Source organism: Erythrolamprus reginae, chromosome 10 (assembly GCF_031021105.1).
Source record: "Erythrolamprus reginae isolate rEryReg1 chromosome 10, rEryReg1.hap1, whole genome shotgun sequence".
In the NCBI taxonomy this organism is placed as follows: domain Eukaryota; kingdom Metazoa; phylum Chordata; class Lepidosauria; order Squamata; family Dipsadidae; genus Erythrolamprus; species Erythrolamprus reginae.
The window spans coordinates 1,499,798-1,510,241 of record NC_091959.1 but is presented as its reverse complement, the minus strand read 5'-3'; the positions used below and the strand labels follow the sequence as shown (position 1 = coordinate 1,510,241).

The window sequence follows — 10,444 nt, the reverse complement described above, 5'->3', positions numbered from 1 at the left end:
ATGGAAGGAAGATAGAGAAAAAACAACGAAGGGAGGGACACGATTATGCTGTCATTCCATCCTGTCTGTTCATCCTTCTTTATCTCCGCTGGGTTTATCCGTTCGTAGAGTCCGTGAGTTGGAAGAGGGGATGGAAACCTTAGTTCCACTGCTCAGCTGAGGACCCAGACGAAAGCCTGTCCATCAGAATGAAGTGGATTCTGCTCTTCCCTTGCTCCTTGGTTCTCACACCGTTAGGTTTTTCCAATGTCCAGTTGGAATCTGCCTCCCTCTGCCCATTATTGAAAGCCCACTGCACAAGGAAATGAGATGATGGGCTTGGCCTTCTTGTGTGTGGCCTCCTTTCAAGTCATTGAGGAGTCTTGTCCTATCGGTCTCTTCTTGTCGTGGCCCAGCAAAGCCAGTCCAGTCTCATCTCCTGAAGGTCACTCGTTTAAAAATGCCGTGTTTTTAGCACTCGGTTTCTGTGGAGGGTTTTTCTTGATTGGTTTTCCTCTCCTCCGTTGGAGATCCAGATGGTACCGTCAAGCTGCTGATGCTACTGGCATGTCCTGGTCTATTTAGCCTCTCCTTCACGGACTTGGCTCGCTGGGAACGGCTGTGTAAACTCCTTGACCGCCCAGGTGGACATCTACCAGTTCTTTCATGCTTCGCCAGGGGTCTGTTGCACGACAGCCTCCTCTGGATGAGTGGGGAGGACACGGGGGAGAAAACGAGACCTTCCACCTTGCCCCTCTCCCCACTATTCTCTCCAGGGCTGGACAGCTGAGGCACAATACCTGGATATTCAGGAGGGGGCTCGTCGTCCATTTTTTGCTGAAGTTCGTACTTCCACTCAGCGGTCCACTGCTGAACCACAGAAGGGCACACTTGGTCCAGGATCGTCCCATATTCTCGGTCGAACACCGTCCAGTTATTATACCCGCCAACCAAATCTCCGCCTTGTGCGAAAATAAAACTCTTCGACTTCATTACGGCAGCGTGGGAAGTGCTGCCTGTTTCCGTCGGGTAGTACCGCCTTGCTCTTGGCTTGTCCAAGGGGTAAGAGGTGGTGACCTCCAGTTTGGTCTTCCCTAGAGGTAGTGGAGATGCTTGGGTTCCAGACCGACTCTTCTCAACACTATCCATTCGCGCAAGAGATTGCGTTAGGGACTCATAACTTGGAGACTGATCCTGTGGGTCCAGTGGACTGGAATATGAGCTGGGGACACCCTGGACGACCTCTAAAGTGTTCTTACTTTCCGTAGAGGTCGCCGCGTTTGGGCCCAAGACAGAACGGAGGCTTCCTTGACGTTCTGGAGCCAGCTGTGTCTTGCCATCTGCTTTGCGCAACGCAAGCGCTGGAGACATCGGCGTAGGCAACGTGTCAGAGAGGAGCTCATCCGTCTGGTAGCGGTAGATGCTGTAACTATCCGAACTATTCACGCTGCTTTGCCTCAAGAGATACGCCGGGTCGCATTCCGAGGAGGCCCGAGAACGTGGGAGGGTCAGCTCCGACGTGTCAATGCCAGCCAGTTTCTCCAGAGCTGTGGCCATGCGGCCGGAGATGTCTTCCAGCTGAGAAAGCCGAAGATCTACCGTCTGAAGAGATGCTTTCATGAAATGCTCCCTCTCGTTCACTTCTTCTAATCTCATGGACATGTTTTCGACCCTGGAGGGTGGAAAGAAACGGAGGGTTCAGGAAAACCAGGCTGAAGATTAGACTGACCAGTCTAGCATTAGCAATAGCATTTAGACTTATATATATATAAGGAGCTGTGATATTCCTTCAATACACCAGGGTGATTCGACACAAAACTATGTAACCCTTCCCTGGTGCAGAGCTGAAGGGATTGGATACTGTAGCCTAGAGGATAATTCACTGCCTTACAAGGCAAAGGTTGCAGGTTCAAATCCCAGTGGGTATGGCTAGCTGATGAGGCCAAAATAAGGCCGAAATAGATCTATCTTAGTCTCCCTTAATTTTCAAATTCAGCAAAAAAAACCATGGTGTTTCAGCCTGAAGATGATGAGTGGGACCTCATCGAAACGTCGGCAGAAATTTCCAAATCCTACACGGGAAGAAACCCGAATATACCAAGACCATCATACCTGTACCCGTGAAAATCTACGAAAACATATATATATATATATATATATATATATATATATATATATATATATATATATATATATATATATCTGAGTTCGGGTTTTGCCCTGTGTAATGTTTTGCATGTCTATGCGACGTTTCGGCGAAATCACATTCACCATCATCAGGCTGGAGTTCCAATCTTTGTGTTTTTGCAAATGAATATTAGCAACTGACATTTCTTCTTAGCATGTAGTGTGGGGGTGGAGATTTGCTTTGAATGTAGCAAATAGATTGGGTGACTATGCTTCAGTGATCTGATTGGTTGGTGTAATCATGGTTATTAGAAGGAATGGCATGAAGATTATGAAGTGTTTTCTTTAAGGCTGATTTCCAAATATAAAATTCTAAAATCATAATAATTAAATATATATATATATATATATTGTTTTCGTAAATTTTCACGGGTATATGTATGTAGATTGTTCTGAGTTCGGGTTTTGCCCTGTGTAATAACAATACATTACAAATCTAATAATAAAGTTTTAAAAGTCAATTAAAAAACATTAATATAACACAATCAGTGTCATAAAATCACCAACTACACAATCATACACATTCAACCCAATTAACCATACAACAGGGGTCATTATATACTGCTTCACAGTGCTTTACAGCCCTCTCTAAGCAGTTTCCAAGGCAGCATATATTTATTTATTAGATTTAGATTCATATGCCGCCCCTCTCCGTAGACTGCCCCCAACAATCCTCATTTTACCACCTCGGATGGATGGAAGACTGAGTCAACCTAGAGCCCACTGATATTCGATCTGCCAAACTGCTGGCAGCCGGTGAGCAGTAGAAGGAGCTTGCAGTACTGCACTCTAACCACTGCACCACCGTGGGACAACAGAAGTGAGGGGGATAAAAGGCCCTACTAGGGGTACCTTTCAGAAGTAACTCGGATGCGTTCATCGTTGGAGGACTGTTCTTCATCTTCTTTTTCTCGGAAATATTCCTCCACACATTGCTCCTCGAATTCGTAGAGTTTCTTCAACTCTTCATCGCTTAGAAACAGCTCTGAAAGGGACAGAAGGAAGAGAGGTATTGAGTCATGGTGTCGTGTTCTGGAAGCTGCGTTGTGGGGAGGACCTAGCACGGGGCACGGTTTCGAAGAAGCAACAACTGTCCTTTGTGTTTTTCACAAGACTTCAAAGAACCGAGGGAAGGGCACAGTTTTAAGCTGCTACTTCATTTCATCTCTGCTTTGTTGTCGACAGGCTGAAACATGGCAAAGCCTTGAGTACAAGTGCACTCGAGTGCCTTCCGTCCCCTGTCCTATTGCTCTCCTATATCGCCTATACCTTTCTTCTATTATTTATTTTATTTATTTATTAATCAGATTTGTATGCCGCCCCTCTCCGCAGACTCGGGGCGGCTCACAGCAATAGTAATACAATGTAAACAAATCTAATATTTAAGTTAATTCAAAACCCCAATTTAGAAACCAATCATACATACTGACATTCCTATATCTATTCCTATATCTCTTCTTCTATTCTTTTACTGATATATTTTATTCCTATTTCTTCTCTTCTCTTCTTTCTTAGATATATTTTACTATGAGTATCTCCTCTATAACCTTCATCATATATTTTACTATGTGTATATAGGTATATACCCACTAAAACCCTCATTGTGTATTGGACAAAATAAATAAATAAATAAAAATAAATAAATAAATAAACCAGGTTTGCTAGAGATGCTGATTTAAAGCAGGAGTCCCCAAACTTGGCAATGTTTAAGACTTGCGGACTTCCAGAATTCTGGGATTTTAAGTCCGCAGTTTTAAAGTTGCCAAGTTTGAAGACCTCTGATTTAAAGCTTTGGAGGAGGCAATGGGAGAGACCATCATTAAATGCCACTAATCTAAATCCATCTTGACATCTATCAAGGAGAACAATAATGCAACAGTTGAGCTGTCAAAATCATTACTGGAAAGCCCCCTGCGACATTATTGAGCATAGTCGTGACCACATTTACTTATAAGCCATCTCATCCAATCGCTAGGTCCATCCAACTCTCTTCAAGGTGCAGGGAAAAACATCCATGAATCGTAGCACCTAGCTTGGTCTTAACAGACTCCAAAATTGGGGGAGCCATATCTTATCTTATCTTATCTTATATATTATTTATTTACTTATTTATTTATTTATTTATTATTTGATTTGATTTGATTTGATTTGATTTGATTTGATTTGATTTGATTTGATTTGATTTGTATGCCGCCCCTCTTGGAAGACTCGGGGCGGCTCACAACAATAATAAAAACAATATAGTAGTGGAACAAATGTAATATTAAAAAACATAAAACCCTATCATTATTTTTTAAAAAACCGAACAGCAACATTCATACCAAACATAAAACAAAATATAAAAAAACCTGGGGGGAAAGGTGTCTCAACTCCCCCATGCCTGGCGGTATAAGTGAGTCTTGAGTAGTTTATGAAAGACAGGGAGGGTGGGGGCAGTTCTAATCTCCGGGGGGAGTTGGTTCCAGAGGGCCGGGGCCGCCACAGAGAAGGCTCTTCCCCTGGGGCCCGCCAAACGACATTGTTTAGTCGACGAGACCCGGAGAAGGCCAACTCTGTGGGACCTTATCGGTCGCTGGGATTCGTGCGGTAGCAGGCGGTTCTGGAGGTGTAGTTGGTTGCTATATCTGCCGGCCCGCAAGCCATTGCCCTAGCTCTGGAGAAGTTTCTTGGAGAAGAAGTGAAACATCTTTTTTTAACTTATTTGTTTACTTACTTACTTACTTACTTACTTACTTACTTACTTACTTACTTACTTACTTACTTACTTACTTATTGGATTTGTATGCCACCCCTCTCCGAAGACTCGGGGCAGCTAACAGCAATAATAAAACAGCATATAATAATAATCCAATACTAAAAACAATTAAAAACCCATTATTATAAAAACCAAACATACATACAGACACACCATGCATAAAATTGTAAAGGCCTAGGGGGAAAGAATATCTCAGTTCCCCCATGCCTGACGGCAGAGGTGGGTTTTAAGCTGCTTACGAAAGGCAAGGAGGGTGGGGGCAATTCTAATCTCTTGGGGGAGTTGGTTCCAGAGGGCCGGGGCCGCCACAGAGAAGGCTCTTGCCCTGGGTCCCGCCAAGCGGCATTGTTTAGTTGTCGGGACCCGGAGAAGACCCACTCTGTGGGACAGTTTGGTTGTCTCTTGAAAAAGCAACTGTGGGATAGACGCAAAGCTTAGGGGGTCTACTAGAAAAGAAGGTTCTCCCCATACTCAGCCCTCGGTCGCTCTCATCCTGGTCTCCTTCTTTGTGCTTCTTCCAGCGGCAGCAGAGTCGCACAATGATGATGTACAAGTGACTGAAGATGATCATGGGTGGTGGCAGGACAGGCCTGTCGTGGAAAGTCATGATGAGCTGATAGCGCTGGAATTTCCAGACTTGGTTGGAGATGGACTTCACTTCAAAGAAAGTGTTGCTGCAAGAGATACAAGGCCACAATGTTTAGCCAGGCCGCTGCAGATCTCTAGTGGTCCTCAACTTGGGGGTCGGGATCGAAGTGACCATTTCACAGGGGTCACCTAAGACCTTCATGGGAAAAGACAAATTTTCCCACGGTGTTAGGAACGAAAGATTCTATTCTGCGCCTTGGAACCTATTTTTACAATCCGACCAATCAGGCGTTTACAGTGGGCGTGTCCCTCTGACCTTCCTGCCAATCAGCGTCAAGCTCTGTTGGGAGAATTGGCGCTCGACTTATAGTTGGGGGTGTCACCACAACATGGGGAACTGTACTAAGCGGGTCACGGCATTAGAAAGGTTGAGAACCTCTCTAATGCCTGGCCTACTTTCTGGGTTTGGTCCTATGGATCCTGCCCACCGGAGTCTGACGCTGGGGATCTTTTCGACCGGAAGACGATGGGAGGAAGAGGAAATACTCACTTAAAGACGGCAATCAAGAGGTTGACCAGGAGGATGTTGGCAACCAGCAAGTAGCAAGCCATGATGGCAGGGGTCAGCCACGCACCAGGGATACAAGGCGGGAGCCGCTTGCCATCCTCATCGTAAAGGTTGTCCCCACAAGGAGCTAGGAAGGGAATTTGGATCAGCCTTCACAACTGGTGATAGGCACGCAGAGCCATATGATGATAATAATAATAATAATATTATTATTATTATTATTATTATATTATTATTATATTATTATTATATTATTATTATATTATTATTATTATATTATTATTATTATTATTATTAATATAATAATAATAATAATAATAATAATAATAATAATTAGTATTAGTATTATGTTATGAAGCATAACACACCAGACATTGTGACCGTGGAGAAAAAGAAAGTATGGATCATCGACATCGCAATCCCAGGGGACAGCAGAATTGAGGAGAAGCAGCTAGAGGAATTAGTGAAATACGAAGATCTAAAAATCGAGCTGCAACGACTCTGGCATAAGCCAGTGAAAGTGGTCCCAGTGGTACTTGGCACGCTGGGCGCAGGGCCAAAGGATCTCAGCGGACATTTGAAAACCATCGGAATTGACAAAATCTCCACCTGTCAATTGCAAAAGGCCGCTTTGCTGGGATGGGCAAACATAATTCGCCGCTACATCACGCAGTCCTAGGTGCTTGGGAAGCGCCCGACTGGTGATGAAATACGAAATCCAGCATAGTGATCTCGTTTGCTGTGTTGTACTGACATAATAATAATAATAATAATAATAATAATAATAATAATAATAATAATAATATATTACTCGGGGCGGCTCACAACAAGACAATACACAATATACAAATCTAATAGTTAAAAACAATTTAAAAAACCCTTATAAAATAGCCATACAGCTCAAACAGACCATACATAAATTATAACAGCTAAGGGGTATATTAATTTCCCCATGCCTGGCGACATAGATGAGTTTTCAGAAGTTTACAAAAGAAGTTTACAAGAGGGTAGGGGCGTTCCTAATCTCCCAGGGGAGTTGGTTCCAGAGGGCCAATGCCACCACAGAGAAGGCTCTTTCCCTGGGTCCAGACAACCGACATTGTTTAGTCGAAGGGACCCGGGGAAGGCCGACTCTGTGGGACCTAATCGGTCGCTGGGATTCATGCGGCAGAAGGCAGTCCCAGAGGTATTCTGATGTAGGGCATACCTGTGGGCACACAAGCCATTGCCAACCTCGTCTCTTGAGTGAGAGAGAGGGCAGGTGGGTTTTAAGGGGCAGCTAAGATGCTAGGAAGCCCCCAACTCAGACAGGGTTGAAAAGAACGTCTTCCTTCCACAGTGGTGGTGCAGAAACACCAAGTCCCCCTCTTTCCCGGCCAGCCAAGGGGAACAGAAGGCGTCACAGATGGAGAAGCTACTGTCACCAACTCCAATGCAAGAATAGCATTTCATGTAATCCGTTGCTTAGAAAGAGCACAAACTCAGTTCTCACCACCTGCTCATTCATCCACCACCGTTCTTGGCGCCCACCGAGCATTGCAAGCTGTGGGGTTTTGGCAACCAGACAAGTTTAAGATGTGCGTTGAAAGCAGCTTTGGGGGTTTTGTTTTGCTTTTTTGGAGTTATACAGCTGAGCTGAAGTCAACTCCAAAACACCTGACGAAGCAAAGGAAGGGATCTTCTCCCAAGGTGGGTGGGTGGGAGAGACAGCTTTCGATTCATTCATTAACTTACGATTAATCTCCATGGCATAGACTAGCGCAGCAGTGCGGAAGCAAGGAATGAAAGAAAAGAAACAGAATTAAAAAGAGAGGGAAGAAAGGAAAAGAGAAGAAAGCACACGGCTGAGATTAGGAAACTTTTCAGCAGCCAGAAAGAGATAAAGTTAGAAACATAGAGACATAGAAGATTGTTGGCAGAAAAAGACCTCCTGGTCCATCTAGTCTGCCCTTATAATATTTCCGGTATTTTATCTATGCTTCTCCCAGGCATGTTTCAATTCAGTTATTGTGGATTGATCAACCATGTCTGCTGAAAGTTTGTTCCAAGCATCTACGACTCTTTCCGTCAAATAATATTTTCTCACGTTGCTCCTTATCTTTCCCCCAACTAACCTCAGATGATGTCCCCTTGTCCTTGTGTCCACTTTCCTATTAAAAACACTTCCCCCCTGAACCTTATTTAACCCCTTAACATTTGTCCAATATTTTAACAAGGCAAGAAAGAGACGCTGGAACAATCGCTTTGTCACGCTCTGGAATTTCCTCTGCTCTTTGTCTTTCCAAAATATTACTCATGGGAGCAGGCAGATGATCGTGCAAATATAAAGGAAAGTCGAGGGTGGGTGGGTGGGAGGGCACAGTCAACACAAGCACGAAACATTGCCACACAACGGGCTTCAAGGCCATCCTGGGAAGGCTGCAGTCTGGAGGGAAATGTTGTGGGTGTGCAATAAGCAATTGTGAGGTTCCTCATCCAGAGGCGAGCAAGGCTTTGATTGCACACATTGATCGCCACGGGGCTTTTTTAAAAAAATAGCTGTTTATTTCACTCTTGACCTTCTCAGGAAAAGGGGATCTTTATGAGAAGACCAGAATATTCAACACTGGAAGTTTTTAAGAAGAGATTGGAAAACCATTTGTCCGAAGTAGTGTAAAGTTTCTTGTCTAAGCAGGGGGTTGGACTAGAAGACCTCCAAGGTCCCTTCCAACTCTTGTTATTCTAAGTCCTATCGTCATTTCCCAAATGCCAATATGAATCTTTTAAGCAACTTGACTATAAAAAGATGCAAAGGTGGTTTCCCAAATCAAGAAAAGGAGGAACGAGACATTTTGTAGGAAGTCCAGAAGTTTCCTTTCTTGAAGTGGATCTTCAAGAAAGTTTATATATCCCTTGGGCTTTGAACTTCAAACAAGAGCTTGAAGACAACAAATTGCTGAATACACTCGAGGAGAAAAAAATGGATGGAGGCCATGTGGTTGAAAGGGACAATGTCTTGCCTTTCAACCTGACCAGATGCCAGGGGTTTCTTCAAGGGGATGGGTGGGTTGGGAGAAACGACCAAGTAAGATTGCCGTCAAAGGAAGAAGAGGTTCCGAACTCAAAAAGGGTCACGGGTTCCTTTGAATTGGATCATCTGCCTGAAAACAGGAAACAGAATCTTACTATGAATTCTGCTCTTACGGTCTATCTGGTCAGCAAAGACCTCTCCATAGATCATCCAGTAGGGCATGTAGAAGATGTTACGGGCCAGTCGCCAGGTGGGCTCTTCATCAGGGTGGAGGATGGCCTGGCGAGCCACTCCAAAACTCATCAGGACCACCAGCATAATGACCACAAAATACAGCATGTCAATCATCTGTCCAAAAGAAGAACTTGGGGTTAAGAACGCGGGATGAAGTCTGAGTGGCAGCGAAGTCTCAGGACAAGACGCATTGACAGCCTCGAGCTTTCATCTCAAGGAAACCTTCCAGAGCAACCTAGGGAGAAGTAGACTTCACAAGGTCTCCACGGGAGCAGGAACATTCAGTGTTAGATATTTGCCTAAAGAACTTTCCTATAAGATAACTCATCAGAGGACCTCCGAAGGGAATGAGTGTTCTGTTGTCATATGGAAGATCTGACCCTCTTTCCACAGTTATAATCTTTCCATGATTATGACATGAAGAAGCAGCTTCCTAGCACTCACGTTGGGCACAGGAGATGGACCGATGACCCTCTTTTGAGATCAGTCTTAAAAGGTGGAGACGTAAGAAACTGTTTAACTAAGGGCAGAGACTTTGGTTTAACACTAATTAATTGGGATGGCCAGACCGGAGAAGTAATGATAGGAGATGTTAGTACTATGTACATAACTGGCAATATATAAACAAACTATCAATGTATGCTTAAATGAAGTACTATACTATAGCTTTAAGAGCTAGTGTTGCAATTGGCATAAGAGGGAGCCAGAAGTCTTTCTCTCTCTCTCTCTCTCTCTCTCTCTCTCTTTCTCTCTGTCTCTTTCTTTCTCTCCTTCTCTCCTCTGCTCTCTGTCTATGTCTCTTTCTGTCTCTCTCTTTCTTTCTCTCCTTCTCTGCTCTCTGTCTATGTCTCTTTCTGTCTCTCTCTTTCTTTCTTTCTTTCTTTCTCTCCTTCCCTGCTCTCTGTCTATGTCTCCTTCTGTCTCTCTCTCTCTCTTTCTTTCTCTCCTTCTCTGCTCTCTGTCTATGTCTCTTTCTGTCTCTCTCTTTCTTTCTCTCTCTCTTTCCCTGATTATTCTTTTTGTATTTTTATGCATTTTTAAGCTTGACAAGTAAGATACAGTATTGTGTATCTATTGGCTGATTTAACTGTGTATGACTAGGATTGTTCTTGGCTACAGCGTT

General features: G+C 43.9%; 1 protein-coding gene across 1 annotated transcript in view; it reads right to left on the bottom strand.

Moving 5' to 3' along the window:
- Positions 1-450: 450 nt before the first annotated feature.
- TRPM1 (transient receptor potential cation channel subfamily M member 1) overlaps positions 451-10,444 on the bottom strand; it is a 34,425-nt gene continuing 24,431 nt past the window's right edge. Inside the window, exons 22-27 of the mRNA XM_070762757.1 lie at positions 9,243-9,435; positions 7,812-7,832; positions 6,060-6,204; positions 5,393-5,595; positions 3,019-3,151; positions 451-1,651 (exon numbers count right to left, since the gene is read on the bottom strand). Coding sequence (XP_070618858.1) covers positions 451-1,651; positions 3,019-3,151; positions 5,393-5,595; positions 6,060-6,204; positions 7,812-7,832; positions 9,243-9,435 — 1,896 coding nt within the window. The remainder of the gene's footprint in view (positions 1,652-3,018; positions 3,152-5,392; positions 5,596-6,059; positions 6,205-7,811; positions 7,833-9,242; positions 9,436-10,444) is intronic.